The sequence below is a fragment of the Pongo pygmaeus genome, chromosome 19, assembly GCF_028885625.2.
Source record: "Pongo pygmaeus isolate AG05252 chromosome 19, NHGRI_mPonPyg2-v2.0_pri, whole genome shotgun sequence".
NCBI classification, from domain to species: domain Eukaryota; kingdom Metazoa; phylum Chordata; class Mammalia; order Primates; family Hominidae; genus Pongo; species Pongo pygmaeus.
In genome coordinates this window covers 7,697,778-7,721,654 of record NC_072392.2, presented here as the reverse complement: position 1 = coordinate 7,721,654, position 23,877 = coordinate 7,697,778, and the positions used below count along the sequence as shown (strand labels likewise).

General features: G+C 60.7%; 2 protein-coding genes across 20 annotated transcripts; both read right to left on the bottom strand.

Moving 5' to 3' along the window:
• Positions 1 to 243: 243 nt before the first annotated feature.
• On the bottom strand, positions 244 to 1,606 carry TMEM88 (transmembrane protein 88). 2 transcript variants are annotated; one of them, XM_054455800.2, is made up of 2 exons: positions 1,333 to 1,606; positions 244 to 1,172 (listed from the first exon to the last, which is right to left on the bottom strand). In XM_054455800.2, exons 1-2 carry the CDS (start codon positions 1,540 to 1,542, stop codon positions 903 to 905), a joined length of 480 nt encoding a protein of 159 aa, XP_054311775.1. In that variant the 5' UTR covers positions 1,543 to 1,606; the 3' UTR covers positions 244 to 902. The 2 variants fall into 2 exon arrangements, with proteins under 2 accessions (XP_054311775.1, XP_054311774.2); XM_054455799.2 differs by having other exon boundaries at positions 244 to 846; positions 1,333 to 1,598.
• Positions 1,607 to 1,820: 214 nt separating this feature from the next.
• KDM6B (lysine demethylase 6B) lies at positions 1,821 to 23,652 on the bottom strand. 18 transcript variants are annotated; one of them, XM_054455797.2, is made up of 24 exons: positions 23,517 to 23,652; positions 16,572 to 16,690; positions 11,588 to 11,707; positions 11,146 to 11,288; positions 10,911 to 11,052; positions 10,632 to 10,730; positions 10,305 to 10,524; positions 10,110 to 10,202; positions 9,866 to 10,027; positions 9,598 to 9,780; positions 9,162 to 9,509; positions 6,895 to 9,068; positions 6,676 to 6,802; positions 6,446 to 6,551; positions 5,399 to 5,604; positions 5,231 to 5,295; positions 5,076 to 5,147; positions 4,829 to 4,977; positions 4,560 to 4,674; positions 4,289 to 4,476; positions 3,989 to 4,130; positions 3,498 to 3,624; positions 3,244 to 3,414; positions 1,821 to 3,126 (listed from the first exon to the last, which is right to left on the bottom strand). In XM_054455797.2, the coding sequence occupies exons 5-24, from the start codon at positions 11,045 to 11,047 to the stop codon at positions 3,103 to 3,105; spliced, it is 4,908 nt and encodes a 1,635-aa protein (XP_054311772.1). In that variant the 5' UTR covers positions 11,048 to 11,052; positions 11,146 to 11,288; positions 11,588 to 11,707; positions 16,572 to 16,690; positions 23,517 to 23,652; the 3' UTR covers positions 1,821 to 3,102. The 18 variants fall into 18 exon arrangements, with proteins under 18 accessions (XP_054311772.1, XP_063512339.1, XP_063512344.1 ...); XM_063656269.1 differs by lacking the exon at positions 23,517 to 23,652 and adding an exon at positions 19,311 to 19,494; XM_063656274.1 differs by lacking the exon at positions 23,517 to 23,652 and adding an exon at positions 19,311 to 19,458 and having other exon boundaries at positions 1,821 to 2,917.
• Between the last annotated feature and the right edge of the window lie 225 nt (positions 23,653 to 23,877).

The following is a 23,877-nucleotide window of genomic DNA, read 5'->3' as shown; positions in this document are numbered from 1 at the left end:
TCATCTGAAGTCGGGAGCACCCTCAACCCTCCTCTCCCAACCGAGATGTCCAGGGGTGCCAAAGGTTCTCTCAAGTTCAAGGGTAGAGATGCGGTACAGGGCTGAATGACGGACCAACAGGCCCCAGGGTGGGCCCCTGCATCTTCCCTCCCACGCTGCTGCTCCAGAATTGTGGCGGGAGGGGGTGTCATCCTGCTCCGGAAGGCCCATTGTTTCCCACCCCGGCCTGGCAACACCGAGTTCCTCTAAGCTGGGGTCAGAGAACGGGCTCAGGTCCCCAAGGGGAGCAAGGGCAGGCGGCCGAGGCTGGGCCCCCTCCACTCTATTGATGGGGAGGTGCCTGGGGTCAGGAACAGATCTCTGAGGTCTGGCCAGGAAGAACGGACAAAAGCGATAAGGCCAGGGGGGCTGAAGGATGCTCCTCTCTGCTCATTTGTAGCCCTGGCACATGTTTCCTGTTCCTCGGCACAGGGCAGGGGTGATAGTACTTGTGCCACTTCTCTGTTCGCAGAGCACGTTCAGTTCGTTAAATCTTTATTGATGCGTGGACACTCCTTCCCCTCCAGCCCCGCCCCCCAGCCCCGGAAATACTGGAGGAGCTGCACCATAAAAAGAGGGCACGAGATTGTTGTCCCATTTACGACGGGGCTGAGGGAGAGGTGTGCAGGTTCCAGCCCAGATGTTCAGGATTGAGATGTGGGTAGTGAAAGGAAAGTGGGTTTTCCGGGATGTGGGGGCTTTCCTCAGCATTGGGTCCACTGACGCTGCTGCTCCCAAGGGGATGCTAGGACTCCGCTCAGGCAGGGGTGGGGGCAGGGCAGGTCGGAAGATGCCGGGCTTCAAGTCCTTGGGCCGAATAAGAGGGAGGGCAGCCGTCAGGGTTGTTCTTGACTCGAGGGTCATTAGACCCAGACCTTTCCTGATGTGGGAACGGCCGGGGACCCTGGTGAGGCCCGGATTTGCCGCGGCTGCGGGGCGCGCCGACGCCGATAAAGGGCTCGGCTGTAGGGCACGAGGCAATCGGCTAGGCGGAGGCGCAGGCAGAGGCGGCGGTAGCTGGCCAGAGCAAGCACGAGCAGCGGCACGAGGAGCAGGAATCCAGTGACCAGTAGCGCCGTGAAACCGGGGTCCCGCAGGTGCGCGGTGCAAGGGGGTGCCTGGGAGCGCAGGAACTGTGGGAGAAGAGGCGTCAGGCCCAAGCCGACCGGGCCGTACTGTGCACGGGGTGGAAACAGCCCAGGCGGGTTGAAGTTGTGGCCCATAGACTCCACCGCCAGCATCACCACACACCAACACTCACACTCACACGCACACCCCGGCGCGCACGCTCACCTGAGAGTGGCAGAGGAAGCCGAAGCCCAGCATGGTGACAGCGGGTAGCAAGATGGTCCCTAGCACCAGCGCCAGCAGGATAAGATTGAAGGCGGCCACCAGCAGATTCTGGGCTGTTACAAGAACAGCGCAGGCCCAACAGTCCAGGGGGTCCCGGGGCTCTGGGCCGCCACCGGGAACCGCTCGCTGTGCCCCGGGGACATCCGCCATGGCCCGCCTGGATCCCGCCCGCCTCGGCCGCTGCCCTTATAGCCCTCTTTCCTGCCCCTCCCCCGGCCCAGCCTCTCCCCACCCCCCTTATCCTGGAATGCGGCTCTAGGATTAGGCACCCCCCATCCCGAGGAGCGGACCAGAGCCCTGGACATTCCACAGGCGCCTCCGGGGAGGCGCTCGCCCTCGCCAGGGTCTGCGCAGTCCTCCCCATCAATCACAGTCTTGCAGCCCTCCCGGTACTCAACCTGCTACCACCAGCCGTTAGCGAAACAGGATTTTTTTTTCTCCGTTTATTTTTAATATTAATATTCTCACACAAAAATCACCGAAAATAGGGGTAAGGTTGGGAAGACCCCTCTGCCCCTGGGGCAGAGAGACAGTGCAGTGCGAGGGTGCGGGACTGTAAACCCCCCACCCCTCCGCAGCCCCAGCGTGGAGAAAAAACAACCAACAAAACGAAAATAAAGCCCCAGAGAAACTCACCCCGGGGTGTCCCTGCCCCAGTGAGGCCCTGGCCCTGGGTTGTTTCACACTTAAAAAGAAAAGGGGGTGGGGGTGAAGGTCTGTGTTTTTAAAGTGGCCGGGGCTGGGAAGGACGGGGTTCCTTTTCCTCATAGTTCTTTCTTTAAAACCTTTAATTTTTTTTATTTTATTTTATTTTTTTTACAAAATACCATTTCAGTTCCCACTTCTTCCCCTACAGTACAGGAGTTGCTCACCCTCAGGTGGGGCTGGGGTCGGGTCGGGAGTGGGGGGACTGGTCCGAGAAAGTGCAGGACGTACGGGAGGGGAGCGGGTTTGAGCACCATGAGAACCCGGCTGGAGCCGCGGGCGGACGGGCGGAGACGGTCGGGCCGGGCCCGGACACACACTGGGGCGCGGGGAGAGCCCGGCGACGGGCGGTCCCTGGAGGGGCGGGCAGGATGGCTTGGGGTGTGGGAGGTCGGGTTTTCCCAAAAATGAATAAATAGAGGTGAGTGGGACTGTTATAAATTAAAAACAAAAAACAAAAAAAGAACAAAAAATACAAATCATAACCAAGTGAATAAAGAGACACGTACAGGGGTCACAGCTAGCATTGGAAGTAAAAAAGGAGGTTCCGGGGGAGGGGTAAAGCCCATAGAAAGAATCTCATTAAAAACCTCGGCTGCCGTAACGTCTATGTACATACACGAGCCGCGTGCATCTGCGCCGGGCGGGCAGGCGGCTGGCAGGGTGAGGGAACCCGTATGTGACCCCCGCCGCCGCCGGAGCCTGGTCCTTGTGTCTGTTGCTAAAAAGGCCAAAGTCGGTGAGGGGAGGCGCTGGTGGGCGAGGGGCTGCCAGCCCCCTCCCCCGTCTCCCATTTTTTTTCCTTTTTTCCTCATATTTGCTAAAAAAAAAAAAAAAAAAAAAATGTTTTTCTTAATAAATTAAGTGAGGGGAGCTGCCAATGGGGTGGAAGGGCTGGGCCCGACCCCCTTCCCGGCCACAGGCGGGACCTAGGTCCAGCCCAGGCATGTGCTGGTGGCCCCGCGGCGCCTAGCGCGGGCAGGCAGGCGGGCGGGGCGTCCGGCCTCATCGCGACGTGCTGGCTGGGGCCTGGGGGGAGAAAGCCGGCGGGGGCTCAGGGAAAGGCGCGGCCGGGCTCCCGAAGCCCGTCCCTGCAGCCTGCCCCAGTGCCCTCCTCCGCTGCCCGCGCGCCCGCCGGGCCCTCACCAGCGTGAAGGCGTCGTAGGCCTGAGCCAGCTCCTCAGTGCGGTACTGCTCCAGCACCACCACGCCCTGCAGGCCTGCGCTGCGGCGCCGGGCACAGCCCTCGCAGTGTACCAGGTACGTGTTGCGGCTGCCATTCTCACTTGTCACGAACAGGATGTTAAACACCTCCACCTGGGGCAGGGAGGAGAGTGCAGTCAGGAGGAGGGAGGGCCACTGTGGACGCTCAGGGAGAGCAGGAGAGCCGGCCCACTCACATCGCACTCGTTGCAGTAGTAGGCTGGCTCGTCCTTGACACGGCCCTGGTAAGCGATTTTCTTCCCTGCCCGCACCAGGCTCTCGCGTTGCACCTGGCAGTGCTTCATGGACTGCAGCAGGCAGAACCTGGGGAGCAGTGGTGTTGTGTTGAGACCACCGGCAGGGAGGAGGCCTGGGGCAGGGCTGCAGCAAGGGCAGAGGGGTGGGCAGCCCCAGGGCCCTCCCCTAGGGGCCTCCCCACTTCATGTCTAGGTCACATCCTCTGTCCTGGGCATCTTGTTATAGGCGAAATTTCCTGTGGCTTTTGTCTATTTGGACCACTAGGAAAGGTCATGACAGCAAAGACCTAGTTAGCCTCCCCAGCACAGTAACACTCGGGGCACAGGCAGACAAGGATGGAGAGAGGTAAGAATGGGGTGGAGTCAGACAGGAAGAACAAGAACAGGGACCGGTCGGTGGAGGTGGGCTCCCACCCAAATGGGGTCCTCACTTGATCATCTTGAACAAGTCGGGGTCGCTGATTTTGACCGTGCGAGCCACGTTCCATGACACGTGAATCATGGGCACGATGGATTTGACGTTCTTCACCTCATTCCACTCGTATCGTTCCAGGGCCAGCTGGTACTGATAGGCTGCGGGCCAAAGGCGATCGCAATAGGACTCTCAAACAGCCCCCAGACACCTAGGCCCAAGCCCCTTCCCTCACTGCTGGCGGCTCTCCAAGCCCCAGCCTCCCAGGCCCTTGCCGCTGAGGCGCCACACCACGCCAACACCTGCCCCACCCTCTCACCGGTGAGGGGCCCCACGTTCCAGGCAATGTTGTTGCACCAGCCGGTGGCCTGCACCCAGTGCACAGTCCCCGCATTAATCCACACGAGGTCTCCGGGGCGCTGCACGAAGCGGTACACAGGGATATTGGATGCATAGAGATCATCCAGGATTGGCCACCAGGAACCCGTCAAGTAGTCCACGCCGTGCCTGCGGGGTGGCCACAGGTCAGGTGGGAACTGGGGACCGAGGGCGGGGACGCGGCAGTCTGACTTGCGCAGGACGGCACGCACCGATCACAGAAGGCGCTGATGGTCTCCCAGTAGTGCTCGTGCACCGCGAACCACTCGCAGTCGCCTGGGCCAATGTTGATGTTGACGGAGCAGAAGTTGTTATTCTCCTGGTGGCCTGCAGGGGTCGACAGAGAACGGCATGGCTGGCCAGGTCGGAGCTGCGATCCCCGACAGCCCCGCCCTCTGCCCTCATTGGCTGACGGCTGAGCGCCGCCGCCAGCCCCTCCTCTCGCGCTTCCCGCATCAGCGCGCACAGGCGTGGAGCGCACCTGGCGTTCGGCTGCCGGGCACCTTCATGTACAGCTGCACCGTGTTCATGCCCAGGATGGTGTGGCCCACGTGGCTCAGCATGTTGCCCGTGGATGTTACCCGCATGAAGGCGGGCAGCTTCAGCAGCTCCTGCAGCTGGGGCTTCCACCTGCGTTGCGGAAGTGCGACGAGAGGCTACACCCCGCCCCCGCCACGAGGTCCCAGCAGCACTCCTGCCCCAACTTCCCTGGCCTCAGCCCCACTGACCGCTTTGCATCAGACAAGTCGATGTTGGTGCCAAACTTGATGATGTGATGGTTCTTCGGGTCTGGTGCGCTGCTGCTGGGGCGAAGAGCACAGGTTGGTGGAGAGCAGAGGGAGGGGAAGGAAGCAGGAACGGAAGGGGCACACCTGCACGGTACCTAGGAGGGGTTCCTGTGGTGCTGTCCGGCTCCTCTGACTCCTCATCCTCACTCTCCTTCTCCTCCTGCTCAGCCAGAGGGTAGGCAAGCCTGGGTCAGAGACCTTTCGAGAGCCCTCCCACCGCAGCCCCGTCCCAGGACCTGCCTCTGGCCACGTTCTCGTCTCACCTGCAGAGACTCCTGGAAGGATGAGGCCTGGTACTGTGCGTACTTGGCAATGGTGGTGTGGGAACGGGAGCTCTCACAGGGCCAGATCTGCCGAGTGCCTGTCAGATCCCAGTTCTCATCTGAGGGCTGCTGCACCTGAGTGCGAACTTCCACGGTGTGTTCGCCACTCGCTTCCACCAGGGTCTTGGTGGAGAAGAGGCCCAAGTCTGGAAGGGAGGGCCGAGCAGGGTGTTGGGGCAGAGGCAGAGGATAGGGACCAAGGACCCAACCGACCCTTTCCCTTCCTAATCCTCTGGGCTCTGACAGGGTGGTCATAGGCTTAGCAGAGCTCAGCCCAGGAGAAATAGGCAGGAACCCTAGCCCCACAGGAACCTGGGAGTGCTGGCCTCTATCTGCATCCTCACCAGCCCTGTTTCTCCTGCAGCTGCTCAAGGACTCAGCCCCTAGACCAGTGTTCCCAGGTGTGTGTGTGGCCATGTGCACCGCACCTGACAGACACATAGTAGGTGCTCAATGAATGGCAGCTTCTTTTTTTCCCCATTTGGAGTCTAGTCAAAACAGCAGCTTCTTTGAGTTACCATTGGATCCAATTAAAGATTAAAGATTCAGTCAAGTGAAAGCCTGAAATGTGCTTCAAATAACTCCGTGTGAGAAAGGGAGAACATACAGGGATAAAGGAGACAAGATTGGCCTTTGTATTTCTATACAGCTTCCTCTAATTTTGTATGTGTTTGAAATTCTGCGTAATAAAAGACTGAGAGCCCCCAAATCACAGATTTTCAGGGGTTTTCTAAAATCTGTATTATTCTCTTCCTTAATCACCAAAAAATTCAGAAATGACTAATCAGGCCCTGACTATGGCCCCTTCCCCCTTGCCAAATGCTGGAGACAGATAGATGGGAGAAGAGCCCAAGGCCAGCAGACCCATCACTCAGTGGACTCCTCATAGCCACCGTCCTGAGTCTTCAAGTGTGGGATTTCTCAGAGGGTCCTACATGCCCCAGACCCTTGTAGCCATCCCTGACACTTTCTGCCCCCCATACTCACTGAGCCGCAGGGAGCCCGCCAGGCCCCGGATCACTGTGATGGGATTTCGAGGGTCTGTACAGAACTGCAGCAGGACAGGTGAGAAGGCATCCCGTTTGCTCTCCAGCTGAGACATGACCAGGAGAGCTGGGGTCAGAGCCCAGGCCCAGGCTCAGAGCACCCCAGCAGTCCCCAACACTGTCTTAGAACCCTCTGGCAGGGGTGGTTCTGAGGCCAAGTGGCACACATACATAGATGCTGGGTGTAGGGGGGTTGAGTTTTTCCCGGGGCAGCTTCTCCTCAGTGTTGATCTTCGGTTTCACAGACTGGGCAGGGGAAAGGTAGGACTCTCGAAACTTCCCTTTCACCTTGGCATTCCTGTGGGAGGACAGTGGAATGAAGACAGAAACATCAGGGTGATGGGGGAAGGGAGCCTATCTCCGGGACAACCAAGCAGGCAGCCAACTCACTTGCTGGCGCGCACAACATCAGCAGCACAGTGGCTGATGGTGAGGTCTGCCATGCGCAGCCGCCGCTCTTCCACCTCAGAGGCGATAAAGGTCTCCTTGTCACCACTCTCTACCTTGATGAGACGGATCTTCAGCTCCTTGGGGGGCCCCTCACTAAGTGAGCGCAGCTTCAGCATGTCGGCCCGGCTGACACCCGGTGGCCCTGTGGCTTCCTCCCGAGCCTTCTTTCCAGGGACGGAGGCTGATGGGGGTGTGGGCTGGGCAGAAGGTGCAGGAGCTGATGGAGGGGCTGGAGCTGTGGGTGGCTTGGCCTTGGAGGCCCCGCCAAGATCGGGCCGGGACTTCTCACGACCCTGGATCTCCTCGCTCTGCAGGTCCAGGTTCCCCAGCACCCGGCGGCTCTTTTCTTTGGGGGCCTTGGCCTTGGCCTTTGCCCTGCCCTCACGGGGCCGACGACCCACACTGTCCTTACAGGCCCGCCTGTGCCGCCGATGCTCCTTCTGATGCTCCTTCTGTCGCCGCTTACAGCTGCCTGACACTGCCGCCACCCCGCCACCCTCCTCCTTGGCCTGTGCGGGGGGCAGCAGTCGCTCAGTCCCACTGTCCGCTGGCTCTACTGTGTCCACTGGGTCGGCTGGGTCAGTGGCACTCCGGCCCACCCGCTCCACGAGGGTCTCGCAAGCCCGGCTGATCTCTTCTAGCACCTCAGACTCAGAGCGAGCAGGGGGCAGAGATAGGGGTGGGGGCGGTTGGGTGGGGGTCGTGGGGCCCGGGACTGGCTCTTCGCCCGCCCTGCGCTCCCGGGCCCAGGGCCCGCCTGAGGTAGAGAACTGAGATGACGAGGAAGCAGAGGGCTGTGGGGAGCCCTGGGCGCTAGGGGCCGCTGAGGTGGGCGGCGGGGCGGTAGCACCTGATGGGGGGCCAGGGGAATACTGAGTGGTGGGCAACGGCCCAGGCCGGGTGGAAACAGCTGCTCCAGTCCCCCGATAACAGTACTTTTGTCCCTCCAGCACGGAGGCCAAGGATTTGAGCAGGCTGGCCGGGCTGGGGGGTGGGGGTGGTGGTGGCTGTGGCTGAGGGGGTGGAGGGAACTTGGCTAGAGGCGGTGGTGGTGGTAGGGCTGGTGGTGGCTTCTTCTCTTCTTCCTGGGTGGCCGTGGTGGTGGTGGTGGTGGTGGTGACGGCGACAGCAGGAGCAGTAGTGGTGGGGGCTGTGTCAGTGGGGAAAGGAGGCTGCAGAGATGCAAAGGGCTCCTTCAGTGGGGGTGGGGGGGCCACGCCTGCTTCGTGTTGTTGCTGTTCCTCTTCCTTGCGAATGGATTCGTCCAGCATCTTCATGATGTTGGCCAGCCCATCAGGTAGGATCTTGAATTCGGCTGGCTCCTCAAACTGGTCCTCCAGCGGAGTGGGGGGAAAATCAAAGAGTCGAGGGCCTCGGGCAGGCAGCTCCCCAACCCTGGGCGGCACAGGCTGGGGGGCTTTACTCAGGGGGCCTGGGGGTGGCCCCGGCCCCACCTCGGGGGTCTTTGGGAAGGAGACCCTGGGCCGGGGGCTCTCCGGGCGCCTGAAGCTTCCTGAGGTATTTTGGTGGCAGGAGGAAGGAGGGGCTGGAGGCAGGGCAAGAGTCAGGGGTACAAGAGGTGGGTCCTGGGGGTTCTGTGCTGGGCTGGGAGGCCGGGGAAGGGGGTCTACACTTCTGGCCAGATAGGGTGGTGGGGGAAAGGACACAGGCCCAGCAGGGCTGCTGCTGTGGCTGCCATTGTTGCTGTTGCTACTGCTGGTGGTTGGGGTTGGGGGAGTGGGAGGGGTGTGAGAATCCTGAGTGCCCACAGAAAAGCGGGAGGCCGGAGGCCCCAAGAAGCCCTCGCGATGGGGGAGGGGTGGTGGGGCAGGGCGGGGGGGTCCCTCAGTCCCAAAGAAGAGCTCTTCTAAGATCTCTCCATCATCTCGGGCTGCCCGGCAGGCCGGACCCTTCAACCAGGCAGGGGGTGGTGGGGGGCGTAAGAGGCGGGGACAGGGGGGTGGAGGGGGTGAGGAAGGTCCAGGTGGCAGGGACAGGTGGGGAGTGGCAGCGGGAGCCCCCAAGAACGGTTTCCGACTGCTGTGTGCCGAGGGCCCCAGGCGGCCCTGGTGAGAGACCTCCAGCGCGGGAGTTTGGTAATGGTCAGCGCCGGGCTGCGGGTGTAGAAGTGGGTGGTAGGAGCATTGCTCGGGCCACCTCAAGACAAGCTCCACCCATTCCCCCCTCCACCCTCAGCTGTCACTCACAATGCCTGGGTTCGGCTCCACACCCCGGAGACCGGTGTTGCTGCTGCTGCTACTGCTGCTGCTGGTGGTGGTGCCGGGGAGGCCAGGGGGCCGGGAAGGGGCGTAAGGCACGCAGGCGGTGGTTGCTGCTGGTGAAACGCTGGAGTCCATCCGCGACCTCTGAACTCTGCTCTCTCTAAGGTCACTTCCGGGGGGACGGGTGGCAGGCAGGCAGCCATGGCTCTCTGCTCCTGGGGGGCGGGGGCCCGGGCCTGGGGGAGCAGCCGGGACCAGCCGGTGGCCAGGGGGGTGCGCGGTGTACGCTGGAGCTGGGTATGGATATGGGTGAGGCAGCGAGTGCCGCTGCTCCTATAGGAGATAAATAGGGATGCAGGATGAGGAACAGAGAGCGTGGGACTTGCAGGTGAGAGGTGAAAGGCAACAGGCAGGGGCTCACCTGGCGCTCTGGGGGTGCTGAACCCTTGCGCTCTGGGCCCCAGGCATCTCCATGCAGGGTACTCCATAGCCCTGGCTTGGTTAGCTGAAATGGGGGGCTGGTGGCCAGGCCAGGCAGGGGTGGTGGTGGCGGTGGTGGTGGTAATGGTGGTGGAGGCAGTGGCAGCCCTGGGGGAAGGCCAGTCTAGGAGAGAACAGAGTGTGAGAATCCCATTCCTTGCCCAAGTCCTGCCTACTTATACTGCCTGCTGGCCCCCCTATACCCACACCTGTTCAGAGTTGCAGCCTCTCCTTCGCTTGCCTCCAGGGCTGAGGCCCTCCTCCCCTGAGGGGCCTGAGAGTGCTGCAGGAGGCACAGGCTGCACCACTGGGGGTTCGGCAGCTCGCTTCACCGGGGGACCTCCTCGCTTGGCTCCATAGTTCCGCTTGTGCTGAGAACAAAAAGAAGAGAAAATGGCACGGGTGCAGGCACAGCCTGGCTCTCCTCCCTAACCCACCCAATGCCAGCCTCACCTCAAGGTGTAGCAAGTTCCACACTTGCTCCAGTGGGGGCAGGACCTTGGCTCGGTGCTGGCAAGAGCCAGTATGAAAGTTCCAGAGCTGGGCCTGGGGGTGAGGGGACACGTTGCAGGGGCAGATGTCAGGCAGGGCACTGAGCCAGAAGGCACAATCATACAATCCCGTCCCCCACACCCTGCCTTCTCCTACCTGCTGCAGTCGGCCAATGCGGGGCCCCAGCTCAGCAAAGCTTCCTCCATATCGAAGGGCGCTGTGGTAGCAGCGTGTGGCCTCCTCACTATCGTGCTCTGACTCGTACAGTTGCCCAAGCTGTTCCCAAAGCCCTGGCTGGGCTGGCTCCCGGAGCAATGCCTGCACACAGCCATGCAGGGATTCCAGCTTCCCATGGAGGGGTCTTGGAGTGGGCGCCCTACAGAGCAGAAGGGGTGGGGGTGTGGGTGGGGGCTGGGCTTGAGGGGACTCTTTCAAGGCCCCAGCCTTACCTCCCACCCCCAGAACCTTCAAATATCCACTCACCCTGGAGCATAATATGGTTTGTTGGGGTGCCCAGAACTACTGCCATGTGAAGGGGGTAGGGGAGCAGGAAGCGGGGGCTGCCCAATGCTGGCTGAGCATCTGGAGAGAGAAGGAGTCTCTTATATACGGCAAGAAGGAACAGTCTTGTCCTACCTAGGCAGGAGGAGGCTGATGCACAGAAGCCCACAGAATGACAGGAACCCATGGAGAATGACACAGATTGAGGGATACAGAGATGGAAAGAGGTGTGCCTGGAGACAGAGGGCCCCAACTTCTCACCTGCCTCCAGGCAGCCATGCGCTACGAGGAGGGGGATGAGGCGGGCAGGAGCTCCAGGCCCCAGCACAGCTCAGGCCCCCAAGGGCAAAGGCTTCCCGTGCAGCGCGGGCCCCTGGAGGGTCCACTGCCCGATGCATCCAGCCTGAGTTGGGGATAAGAAATTATGCTCTTACTGGAGGCAAAACCAGAGCTGCCAGTGTACATCCAGCCAGCTCGGCCCCAGATTTTCCCTTACCAGGTCAGCAGTGGCCCCAGGAGCCCTGGAGATTGGGCACGGCCCCCTGCCCCAGCTCTCTGGGACGATGGTCCGGCTCCAGCCGCTCTGGTAAGAGTGCCCGCTACCCCCAGATGGCTGCCTGGGTCCTTTCACAGCCAATTCTACAGAGAGGAGAAAAAGGAGTGAGACGAGCTGGCCAGCACATAGTCAAGGCCCAGGGGCTGGGATGGGCGGACTCTGGCATCCACCAATTTGTCATTTGTGCAAAGGGCCCGGCCTTAGCTTTCCCCAAAGGGAGGCCCACCCGGCCCAATCACTCCCTAGAAGCCCAGGAGTGTGGCTGGGAGCCGGGACGTGTGTGGCAGGGAACCAAAAGGCCGGTCAGAGGGACGGGGTGGCTGCGCTGCCAGGCTTCCAGTCCGGAGCCACCGGGCCGACCCGCAACGCAGCGGCCGCTTACCCGGCCTCCGTGGGAGCGTCCTCACACCGCGTCGGCGAGCTCCAGAGATCTGGCCAATCACAGGACTTCCTCTCTCCCCAGAAAGCCAATCATCACCCGTGTCTCCGCCTCAGTAACAGCCTGGCCGGAACCAATGGGAGCGAGGTGAGCCCGGCAGCGGTGGCCGGGAGAGGAGGGGCGGCGGAGCCGGTCAGACGAGCTCAGCCCGGGGTGACCCCGATGTGACCCCGCGGCTCCCACCTAGGGTCCCCATCTAGGATCTGACACTGCGGCCATCAGGGCCAGAAAGCAGCCAGGACAAGACGCATGCGGATGAGGCCGGTTAGTCGCACGCTCCGGCCGGCGTGGGGGCCGGCGCTACCCGCAAGCCTCACGCACCCAGAGCCGCCGGTGGCCACGGCCAAGCCGCTCGAGTAGCCCCGCGCCCGACCACCGCAAGACCGACGGACGGCAGACGGATGCAGAACGCAAAAAAGACGTCCCTCCCCTTCCTCACTTCACCTCGCCCAGTGACAGACCTCCCTACCCCGAGCGCCCCTAATAACTGCTTAGGGCTGTCCAGCCACAGCGACTTCCATGGCACCCAAACCCGTCCGCGCCGCTATCAGGGCGCTCCACCCCCAACGCCTGACCCCGACCCAAACCTTGGTCAAGCCCCCAGTCTCATACCCAGTTTCTCCAGATCCTCTACTTCCCCTGGCTTTCTGGGTCTTCAATACCGACCGACCCCCAAAATCAGACCCCTTTTAGTCCCCCAACTTCCCAGAAGTCGCGCACCGCGGTCCTGAGTGGCCCCTCTCTCGTGGCTCGCGTATCCTCTCTGCCCTTCCCCGCCGGGGCCACGCGGTTCCCCACGGCCCACGTGGCCCCCGCCCCCCAAGGGAGGGGGGGATTTCGGGGGTTGCCCGTGACGTGGCTACTTGCGCAGCGGAAGCGGTGTGTGTAAATGTACGGGGGGGGGGGGTCCTGAGGGAGGGAGGAGGGCGGGGCCCGACAGGCAGTGACATCACCCTTGTCCCACTCTCACCGCCCACTCCCTTAAAGAACCCAGAACCCGTTTCACTTCCTCCTTCACGCCCCCCCCCACCCTTTCGCTTTGGTGCCGGCTGGACCCCCGACTGGCACAGCGCTCCCCTCTCCTGGGCACCTTCCCTTTAGCCCCAGCTCTTCCTTCTCGCCTCTCTGAGCCCAGGAACTGCGTCCCCGCGCCTCCTCCTTGCCTACCCGGCGTCCCCGCAGGTAGGGAGCCGGCTCGGCTCCCGGGATCGGTCCATTGAGAGTCTAGAGTACAAAGAGCAGCGAGAGGCGAGTGTCGAGTACAAAGCGGCGGGGGCGGGGCCAGCGCTCCAGCTGGAGCGAGCGCCGGGCAGGAAGCCGGGGGAGAGTGCGCGACGAGGGGCTGGGGGTGGCTGGAAAGTTCGCCTTCGTTGAGAGAAGTCTGCGCTGTGGGGAAATTTCCACCCAGCCCACAAGGGCAGACGGGTTTCTGGTGAAAAGAGCCTTCTTTCCCGAAGGGGCAAGGTCGTTTGTTTGCATGGAAGCGCTTGGACCCTACAGGTCCCTGCGTGCCACTCTCCGCCAAGCCCTTGTGGTCGCTTGGGCCCCGCAGACCCTCTCCGCGGTTCACGTGCTATTACTGTCAGAACTATCTCCTCACTAGAGGCAGCATCCTTTCCATCAGTAACCAAGCCAGGTACGGCGCTGAACCGTAGTCAAGTATGGCCCTCCCTGACTGCCTCCACCCGAGTACCGAGGCAGGGGCGGGGAGGAGACCCAAGAACCAGACGTGGAGGGGGAGCCGGGGAAGCAGACAACAGAGGGGCAGATGCCTGCTTTGGGAAGTGGTCCCGAGAGCGCCGCCAGTTACCAGGAAAGGCAGCTTCCCCTTCGGCGATGATGACACTTCCCCTCTGCCACTTCCCCTTTCCCACGGGGAACTGACTCAGCTTTCCCTAAGTCAGTGAGTGCCGTCCCTCCAGCCCCCTGCTCTTCCACCTTTATCCACAAAGCCCCACGCCAGCACCCAGAATACAAAGCCCTCACTTGAAGACAAAACTTCCTGTACACTAAACACACACTCATTCTCGCCAGCCACCTCGGATCCTTGTCCGCACCCGGGACCCAGGCGCTGGACTCACTCGCCCCCCCGTACAAAGCCCTCCCTCGGGGTCTGATTCAGGCTTGGGGTGGGGGAGCGTGAGTCACCCAAAAAACCTTCCCCTCTTCCCACTGACTCAGCCCCCGCCTCCCTGAACACACACAGACACACAGTCAGAGGCAGACACAACTCCTCAGCCCACACACCGGCTCACCACCGGTCCCGCGGAATTTCCCCTCTCGTCTTCCCCCACGATGGCCCCTCCCCGTGCCGGGCAGCCCCGACGCGGCGCTTGCACCTGTTCCCCAGCCGCCGCCAGCTCGCGCTCCACTCTCACCTCCACTCTCGCTCTGGGACAAGAATAGCCCTCCCTGACTCCCGGTGTCCATACTAACCAAGGGAAGGGAACCACGGACAGGCACAAAGACTGACACCCACAGACTCCTCGAAGACAGGCGAGAGGTAGACGCACGCGGCCAGAGCCAGGCCGGGAGGTCGATATACTTCTGAGGCAGACATTCCAGCCTCTCCCGACCCGACCCACAACCTCGGGAGCCAGCGGCTCTGAAAGGGTTAATTCCGCTCCCGCCGAGGCCACACCCTCTCCATCCGGGCACTCCCGGCAAAGCCCAGCTCCGCCCCCTCCATCCGGGCCCTGGACTCCGGACTTTAACCGACCCCCTACCCCCCGCCCCCGCTGGAGCCCCAAGAGAGAAACACTGCATCAATCACACCCACTTAACTCTCTCTGGGCTTGAGCCGAGAAGCCCCTCCGCGCAGCGCCGCAGCCGCGCGGGACGCGTGGTAAGAGGCCTGAAGTGCGCACGCAAACTCACGTGACGGCCAGAGACAAGAGCCCGCAGATAGGGTTTTACCGAGCCGGCAATCAGCGGGCATGCTGCGCGCGCGCCGAGGTGGGGCGGTCCAGGACCCTCGTCGCAACCCGCTCCCTGCCCGACCTCATCACGCCTGGTGGAAGCGAGGGGTTACAGGCTCGCTTCTTACCTGGGGGAGGGGGAGGCGGAGGGGAGGGCCGCCGGCTGAGGCTCGGCTGTGACTCAGCCACCCGGGCAGGCCGCCCGCCCGGGATTCCCTTCCCCAGCCTTCCCCCGGCTGCCGGCCCCTCCCCGCCCCCCACCGAGGAGTGACGGTGCCGGCCCCGGCCCGCTATGTGTCACTGCAGGCCTTGTGTCTGCCTCTGACTGGGCGCTGTGTTCACCAGTCTGTCTGACACGGTCGGCTGTGCGTGGGTCCCGGTGTCTGTCTCCGCGTGCACCTGCATATCTGCTCATCTTGTCTCCCTCTGTGCCTGTGTCTGACGCGTTCCTGTCATTATCCCTGTCTACATGACTCCGCGGGGCTGTCTCTGTCTGTGTGTCTGCCTAGCTCCTGTCTCGGTCTTTTGTCTGGGTCTGCCTCTGCATCACTAGCGTGATCACGTGTGTCTCCGCACATGCCCTTCTGTGTTTGCCTTCATGTTACTGAACAGAGTCGGGGCGACACTGGCGCAGGCCCACCCTGCTGACTCCTTGCTACACTCCTCTCGATCCTGACGTCTCGCTGGATCAGTGATCATTCTGTCTGAGTCAAGAATTTGGAGGTCTGTCTGCCTTCAATCAAGTTCTGTCCCATCCCTCGACATCCCTGCTTATCCTCAGAGCTCCCTGTGGCTCCCACTGTGGTGATAACTGCTAGCATTTCGTGAATATTTGTTACATGCCAGGCACTGTATTAAGTATTTTACAAGCATTTCTTTTACTCCTCCCCAAAACCTGGCATAGGAGGTACTCTGATTACCCCCATTTTACAGACGAGGAAATTGAGGCCCAGAGAGGCTAGGTGACTTGGCCAAAGTCATTCTGCAAGTGAAGAATGAAAGAGCTAGGCTTCTTTCCAGAGCCACATTCTTACCACTCTTATGTACTGCCTCTGTCCTACTCTCCCTCCCTTGGTTTTATCCTCACAGGCCATCTCCTGGGTCAACCTTCCTTTCAGCTCTACCCATGTTACCATCCCCAATGTCTCACGTCCTCTAGAGGAGAAAGTAGGAGGCTGTGCAGCAAATCTCAGAAGTCATAGGTTCTTGGTAATGAAGCTCATTCAGTTAACATTATTCAACACAAATCCACCATGCACCCCAATGTGCAAAACATCAAGCAAAATAGTGAGAGACACATAGAAGAAAACAGTCCCACTCAAGAAACCCCATATGTAATGAGGAAGAACAACACAGAGAGAACTTAAGCCCCTGGCTTAGGGATTATCTTCCCTTTTCTCCCACGAAGGCATGGGAAATAAAGCAGGGCCTCAGGCAGAGAACTGACAGGAGAGAGGGAAGCAGAAGAGTAAGACTTAGGTATGGGGGCAAATGCTATAGTGCAGTGGGGAGAGAATGGGACTGAAAGAGATCTGGAAGGAAAGGTGAAATGCCAAGACTGCTGTGGCTGGCAGTGATCTCCAGTATCTCCCCAAATAAATTCTGAACACCCTCCAAAAGCCAGGGTGTTCAACAACTCCTATAGGGACAAAGCCCCTTCCCTACCAAGAAAAAATTCCTCCAGGGTAGCTCATATCCACTTTTCAGCTTGCAAACTCCATCTTCATTTTAATAAGCAACTGAGTTGTAGCACTAGGGAGACAGTGGGGAAAAGATTTTTTGGTAGTAGTGGAGAGGCTGGTGAAGTACAGGGCTGAACCATTTATAGGAGATAGAAGGGAGGTCCATAAACCAGGAAGGCTGAACCACTCAAGCACCACATGGTGGGGTGCTTAGAATTGGACTGGACCATTCTGAAGAGTGGGCATGATCCAGATCATACGGAGCATCTCCAACCATGTGGTGCAGAGTTAGACTGCTGAGGAGAGGGTCACTCAGACAGGACTTACCAGATGGAGTTTGGTGTGCCCTGTCTCATTGGAACCAGCACCCCAGCAGTGGGGTACAACAGACCACAGTGGGTGGGGTGGGCAGTGCTACGGGGCTGGCATGTTGCCCTGGGGGGAACCTAAAAGAAAAAAGTCAGTTAGAGGTGGCGGTCTCCCAGGCTGGAGAATTTTCCTGGGCTCCCTGCCCCCCTCATTAAGGAGAAACCTGGCTCTGGTGGTCAGATATGATGGGAGAATCTGTTTCCATGGCAACCAGAAAAAGCCATCCCCAAAGTGGTGGTCCAACCTTCCCCTTTGGGAAGCAGGCTCGATCAGTTGGTAAGGGGCCATGATACGGCATCTGAGTAAGTCTACAGTAGACCCCAAACCCGTGATCCCTCTTCTGACAGGACCCTCCTGCTGAGACTCCCTGGCCCCAGAGTCGCCCCAGCTGCCCTGACACCTCCTGCTGAGACTCCCTGGCCCCAGAGTCACCCCAGCTGCCCTGACATCTGTACACAAGCCAGCCTGAATCCTAGCACCAGGGCATGCAGACCCTCTTCCTTCGACTCTGTGTCCTCTCCAACCTTATCAAGACACCAGACAGTCAACCCCACCCTCTGGACTCTGCCCCCTCTTCTTCCCCCAGGCGGGTGCAGGCAGGTCTTGGCTAGCAGCACAGGTAGCCAGACTAGATGAACGGGCCCAACAGGGAGGGGCCATCCTCCCCTGCAAGAACTCTGACTCTGGGCCTGAGCCTGGAAGTGGCCTCCACTGCAAGCCTCCCCTCCCTGCCAACCCCAAGGCAATATCCTGTTTCCCCATCACCTCCTTCCTCTTATGTGGCCTAAGAAGGTGATACAGGCCCACTCCCTTCCCAACCCTCATAGACAAGAAGCTAGGTCTTTTAGCATAAGTCCAGGGCCAAGAATCAGGTGTCCATCAGGGGTCAGAGCCAAGTTGGCCTTCACCTCAGACTCGCTCCTCAGGGACCTATGTTTTCTGCTCCCTTAATCATAGTTCTCTGCCCTTATGGACCCAAACACTTGGGGTCCCAATGTAATCTCTATATTCCCTAGCCTTCCAGCCCCCATCCTTCCCCTTGCCCCAGAGACTCAGGCCTCTAGCCCCTAGTCTCCATGATGCAATGTTCTGCAAGCTTCTGTGGCTGCTGATGACACTGCCCCCAGGGAGGTGCTATTTCTGACCCACCAAGGCCTCCTTACTTAGCCAGGGTAGTGGTCAGCTGTAGGTGGGAGAGATCAGGCAGGCAAGGCCCTTCTGCTCGGGAAGAGAGCTTCAGGCTAGAACTCTCCAGGACAGGGAGGCTCACAACCTGGGAGCAGGGAGTGTGTATCTATAGTCTGTGGCATCTGCGTTCTGCGGTTGTGCTGGGGGAGGGACTAGGGAAGGGCTAGTCGAGAGCAGAGTGGGCAGACTTTAGGACAGACCAAGAGGAGGAGTGAGGGGGAAGCCTAGGGGGTCAGAGGGTGTGTGAGGGGTGTCTGGACAAGAGTGGGGGAGGGGCTAACAGCCATTTAAAGGGCCAGTCCCAGAGCTTTAATCCCTCACCAGCCCTGGCCCCAAGCCGGAGGCTGTAATTCATCTGTCCAACAGCTGGGGTGTGTGTGCCTGTGTTTGTGTGTGTGTGTGTGTGTGCGCGTGTGTGTGTGTGTATGTGTGAGGGGGGCATGTGGACGGGAAGGGGGAGCTGGGCTGGGGGAGGGGCTGGGGCTTTCTTGTGCACAGAGCCAAACAACAAAAGGGGAAGCTGAAGTGCCAGCTCCAACGTGCCCAGGCCAGACCCCTGACCTGCAGACCAGCCGGTGGCCCCTCACCTGGTGGCCGACAGACTCCATAGTTTGGACTCAAGGATTCTTGGCCAAGGAGTCGGTGAACCCAAAGGTGGGGCCCTGGAAAAAGCCCAGGCTGTGTACCCCCCAGGCAGGCTGTCACCCCTCATTGCACCTTCCCAGCCGCAGCACTGTCCCAGACCTGGCAGGTCCAGCAACAGACTCAGCCTCAAATGCCCTGCTCACCAGCCAAGCCTCCCCAGACATGGCCTGCCGGCTCTCCCTCCCGCCGGTGCAGGGTGGCAGCGGCCACACCGAGGCTGTCCCTTTAAATCATTACCACCCCGATTGTGTGGACGAACCAAGGGCCCTGCCCCCCAGGCAGGCGGCTTGCCACCTCCCCCCCATGAGTCCCCAGAAATGTGAGGACCATTTAAAGGGACAACGGAGAGGCAGCCAGGTCTCTAACTGCCCCCCCACCCCCACCCTACACATACTCACAGACCCTTTCCCCAGCGACACACAGCCCCTTGCCCCTCCAGGGGGCCCCCTAAATTCCGGTTCTCTCCCCACCCCTAGAGACTGCTAGAAGGAGAAAGGGGGCCAGAGTTGGGGAGGCGGGGAACTGGGGGGGAGCAAGAAAAGGCAGGGACTCCCTCCTCCCCGACAGCCCCAGGGGACAGGTCGGAAGGGAAGCAAGAGCCCAAAGCAGCAGCCAGACAGAGCCCCAAAAGGTGCTCTGGGCAGACCTAGGGCGCACAGGCTGTCGGGCGAGAAGGGAATCAGGCTGCACGAGACGCCGGCGCGGCCAGCGGGCGACAAGCCCAAGTGGGGGCGATGGAACAAGGAAGGCCAGGGAAAAGAGGCAAGGCCGGGGAGAAACGGGGAGACCGAAAGGGGAAAAGGGGTCATCCGGGAAGGTGTGGAGGAAAATCAGAGAGGGGAGGGCGAGCCAGGCCGGGGTTACCTGCTGGGTGTCTGTCCCCCGGCGGTGCCCCCGGAGTCCGGGTAGGGAGGGGGGGAAGCAGCAGGGGGGGGAGTGGGGGCTGGGGGGGCGGGGGAGACGGTCCCTCCTCTGCCTCCTGGGCCTGCCCCGGCGCTTGCAGCCTCTGCCTCCCTCCCTCCTCCTCCCCGTCCCTGAGTCCCGGAGTCAAACAAAGAACTGTAGCAGGCTCTCCCCAACCCCCTCCCTCCTCCTCCTCCTCCTCCTCCACCTCCTCCTCCCCTCCCTCCCTCCCCACCAGCAGGCTCCCTCCTCCTCCCTTCCGGTCTCTTCCTTTAACTACCCGCCCCCCCAGCCCCCAGCACTAGTCTCTCTCCACCCACCCACCCCTACCTTTTACACACCCCTCAGCCTAGCCCTGTTCCCACTAGAGAAACTGTGGAGTCCCTCTGCAAAATGAAAAAAGGCTCCAGAGATCAACATGGGAGGGGACTGGGGTCTTGCTTCAAAATCAAGAACCATAATACAATTATTTTATTTTCAAGGCCCATGGAATAGTCTTAGCTATTTCTTCTCCAAGAGGAAAAAAAATAATCCTAAAGAAAGCAATACAAATCTGCCTAAAGCCTTCATCAAATAAAATGCACAAAGCAGTTGAAGCTAATCCCCAGCCCCCTAACCCCAATCTCCAAATTAACACAAACTATCCACTCCCCCTTAACAAACTCCTAGGGTTACTGCTGGTTTGGAGCAGACCCACAGCAATAATAATAAACTAGTAACTAACACCATTTAATAATAAAAGTATTTCATAACAACAAGCACTCATTCTGTGTTCATTCTGTGCCAGGCACTGTGCTAAGTGATTTGCATAAATTATCTCATTTTTTTCCTCTCAGCGGCCTTCAAGGTAGGTGTTGATATTAAATGCTCAAGATTAACATACGAGGCTCAGAGAGGTTCTGACCTTTCCAAGTCCTAGTAGCCACTAAGTGACAGAGCTGGAATTAGAATCCAGGTCTGATCTGACAGCCCAAGCTCTAAGGTACATAAAAGCACAAGCCGATTCATTCCAATACCATCACCAACCCTAGGACTTAATAGAGAAGAACAACCATAGCAATCAACTGAGTCCTCCTCCACCAAGTGAGAGGCTACAAGCCGATTCACCCGCATACACACAATAAAGACCCTGACTTTTCAGCCTAATACTGTTTCTTGACCGTTTTCCTTTCATTGTTTGCAGATGGGGGTGTGCCATTAAGGGGATTTCAAGGATAAGCTGGTGTGTAGAGAACCCCCCCATACTACACACAACTCTTACGTCTTTCAACCACTCCCACTTCAAATCAATCTGGGGAAGGGGGCAATAGGACACTTGGCCGTGCAGCAGGTGGGAAAGTAAAATGACCGCTAGGTAGCTTTTTCTATGGGGGCGGAGCCTTGGAGGGGAAGCTCTTCTGTGCCAATCTAGGGAAAACTGACCCAAGGGTCCCTCAGCCCAGCAAAGGGGCAAAGTCTTTCAGCCACACCACACCCGTGCCCCTCCCCCTCACAAAACTCCAGGCCGGGGTTTCCCACCTGCAGGATGCTAAGACCACGGGAAGGGAGAAGAGAAAGAGATGGCACGGGACTGGAACTGGACTCGGGGCAGAGGTGGGAGGGAATAGAAGGGGGAGGAAGCCTCATTGCCTGGCAACCATCCCGGGGCCCGTGCACTAGTGACATCATCCCAGGCCACCTCTAACACAGACCTTTGACCCCTACGGGGCGGAGTGGGTGTGCTGGCTAAGCTTCCTGGAAACACCCTTAGGAATTCTGGGAACCCAAAAAGGAGACATAAGAAGAAACCCTGGCGTCCTTATCTCTTTTACCCCCAATACGACTCCAATCCCAGGGACTCAGGCCTCTTGCCTGTCTCCTCCTCTCCGCCTGCAGCCCTGACCTCCCAACCCACATTTCTGACGGGAGTCGGCCCGACACGCCCCTCGGAGATACTGTGCCTTCTCTCTCCTGGGCGAGATCTCGGTGGGGGCCGGCAGGCGGGGACGGGGGCACCGGGTCCCGCGGGGCTCCGTCTTCCATCTGCAGGATCCCCCGTGCCCCAGCCGGCCGCCAGCCGGAATCTGTCTGGGTCCCCATCTCTCCCGCCCCTCCCCGCGCTGTTCCAGGGCGGAGTCTGTGGAGTTGAAACCAGGACACGGCGAGAGGAAGAGTTATATAACCGGCAGAAGCGGAGAAGGACGAGTGGAGACAGGGACAGACAGCCCGAAAGGAGCCGAGGGAGGTGCAAAGAACGCCGGGGCGAACGAGGAGGAAACGTTAGGAATGGGAAGGCTTTTGGTGCACATCAAAGAGCAGGAATTCACGCGAAGAAGGGGCGTGATGGCCCAGAAGAATCACCTGGGCCGTCCGGGGCTTCCCCGCAGTGCCCTCCTCCGCCACCAACAGCAGCTGGGCCCAGGCGGGAGAAGCCTTGGGAAGGGGCGCTGGTACCCGCTCGCTTTCTCTTGGGAAAGCAACTTAAGCCAGAGCCCGGGAAGGCAGCGGCCGAGCAGATGGGGCCGGAAACCGCAGCTCCGCCCAGCCCACCTGGGAGTGTGGGGCGCCAGCTGGGGGGAGGTGGGGAACAGGTAGTCGGCCCTCCTGAGCCAGGCTGGGCATTATGGTCGCGACCCGCGAAACGGTGCAGACCGACCGAGACGTGTGAGTCCCCAGGGACTGAGGAGCGCAGCCTCAGGCGGCTTTACACAGACTCCATCAGGGGAGGGGGCGCCCGGCTCGCCGCGCAGGCGCAAGGGGGTGCTCGGGCGCGTGCGGCGCGGGGCGGGGGGTGGGCGCGAGCGTGTGGGAGTGCACGTGCGGGTCCCGGGCAGCTGCTGCCTCCCAGCCTCCGCCGCTGCCCCTCCCCTCTCCCTTCCAGTCGTTATCATCCCCCTTCCCCATTGGCTGCCAGGGCCCTGACGTCAGGGCCGACCGCTGGAGCGGATTGGGCGGACGGGAGAATTCGGGAATCCGGCTGCCAAATCTCGCCCTCCAGTTACTCTGGCAACAGGACAAGCAACCCCGGGGAGGGAAGGGGAGCCGAGGTGAACGCTGCGCCTCGGTCCCTCCCCCTCTCCGGACAACCGCCGAGTCCCCTTCGGCCGCGGCGCAGCTCGCTACCTCCCCGCCTTCCTCCTAGGGCTCTTCCTGTCCCGAGAACCAGGCGTCCTGCCCTCGGCCTTCCCCACAGTCTTCAGGCCCTCCGCTCTCTCTAACCCCCACCCAGTGTCACAACATAAGCTGCAGCAAACAGGAAGCAAATCTACGTTGCTTAGCAACCACCCCGCGTGCCCCCCTCCCCACTATTTACCCCAGCCCGGAGAGGCGGAGATTGAGTCCCCAGGCCCCTCCCCATCTTCTGCGCTGCGACCTCCTGCCCACAATTTCCTGTGAGGGGGCCCAGATGACAGGAAGTCAAGTGGGGGCCTCAGCCCACCTTTCCCTCGGACCGGGGCGGGGGGCTTCAGCTACTTTCACGGTCACATCCCCCACCCGCCCTGGGTGCGTCTCGCCCTCGCCATCTTGTGGCTACGTTGGGAAGGCTCCGCACCGAGAAGCCGTGCGGGGCGCGCTAGGGCTCGGGAACGGCGGAGTGGGAGAAGGACCAGGGATGAGGAGGCTAGCGGGGCGAGACGGAGTGAAAGGGAGGCGCAGTGGGGGGAGTGGGAAGAAGGCGAAGGCTACCGCTGGGAAGCTCTCGGGCCGCTGGTGGGAAGATCAGGCTGAGGCTTCTACACCTCACCCGTGCAGAGAACTGGAGGGAGACTTAAAGTAGCCCTGGGACCGGGACACACCCAAGTCTGACCACATCTGACCTTACTGGGCCATGGCATTGACCTGTCTGCAAACTCTGCCCTTTAGTCCTGCCCTTCAGTAAGGACCGCCGCGCCCCGCCCCGCCCCGCCCTGGAGTCGGGAAGGGGAATCCCAGCCCTAGGGGAACGGGGAGTCCTTTCAGGCCCCTCTGGACATCTGGAACCTGAGACATCTGCCTCCCAGTTCTTTCTCCTTCCCCGCCGTACTCTCTTCTAGGGACCCATGACCTTCGCCCCAGTCTTCTTCCCAGTGCCCTTCCCAAGACCCAAACGTCCATCCCCAGCTCTACCCCTCCAGAGACTCAGGCGTCCTGCCCTGCTGCACGGAGGGGGTTTCCCTCTTTCCAGACGTCCTCGCGGCTCCCCGTTACCTGGTTCTGGGGGGGGGTCCCAGGTGTTCAGGCTCCCCAAGGTATCCCAGGGGGTCGAGCGGCCCCCCCTTCTCCCAGGCCGGGGCTGGGGGGGCCGCTCCGCCCAGTGGCGCAGTTGGATTTTCCAACACAAACACCCGCACCCCCGCTTCCCAGCCCCGCCCCCTTGTGGTCCCGCCCCTCCTCGCGCTCTAGTCCCCCTCTCCGGCTCCGCCCCGTCTTCTGCCGGTCCCGCTCGCCTCAGGGCGGGTGCTGGCTAGGATGCCGGGTGCGGGGTGCAGGCTTCAGGGTGCAGTGTACGGGGTTCAGCCCTGATCCCTGCCTGACAAATTCCTACCCGTTTGGATCACGCGCCCTTCTA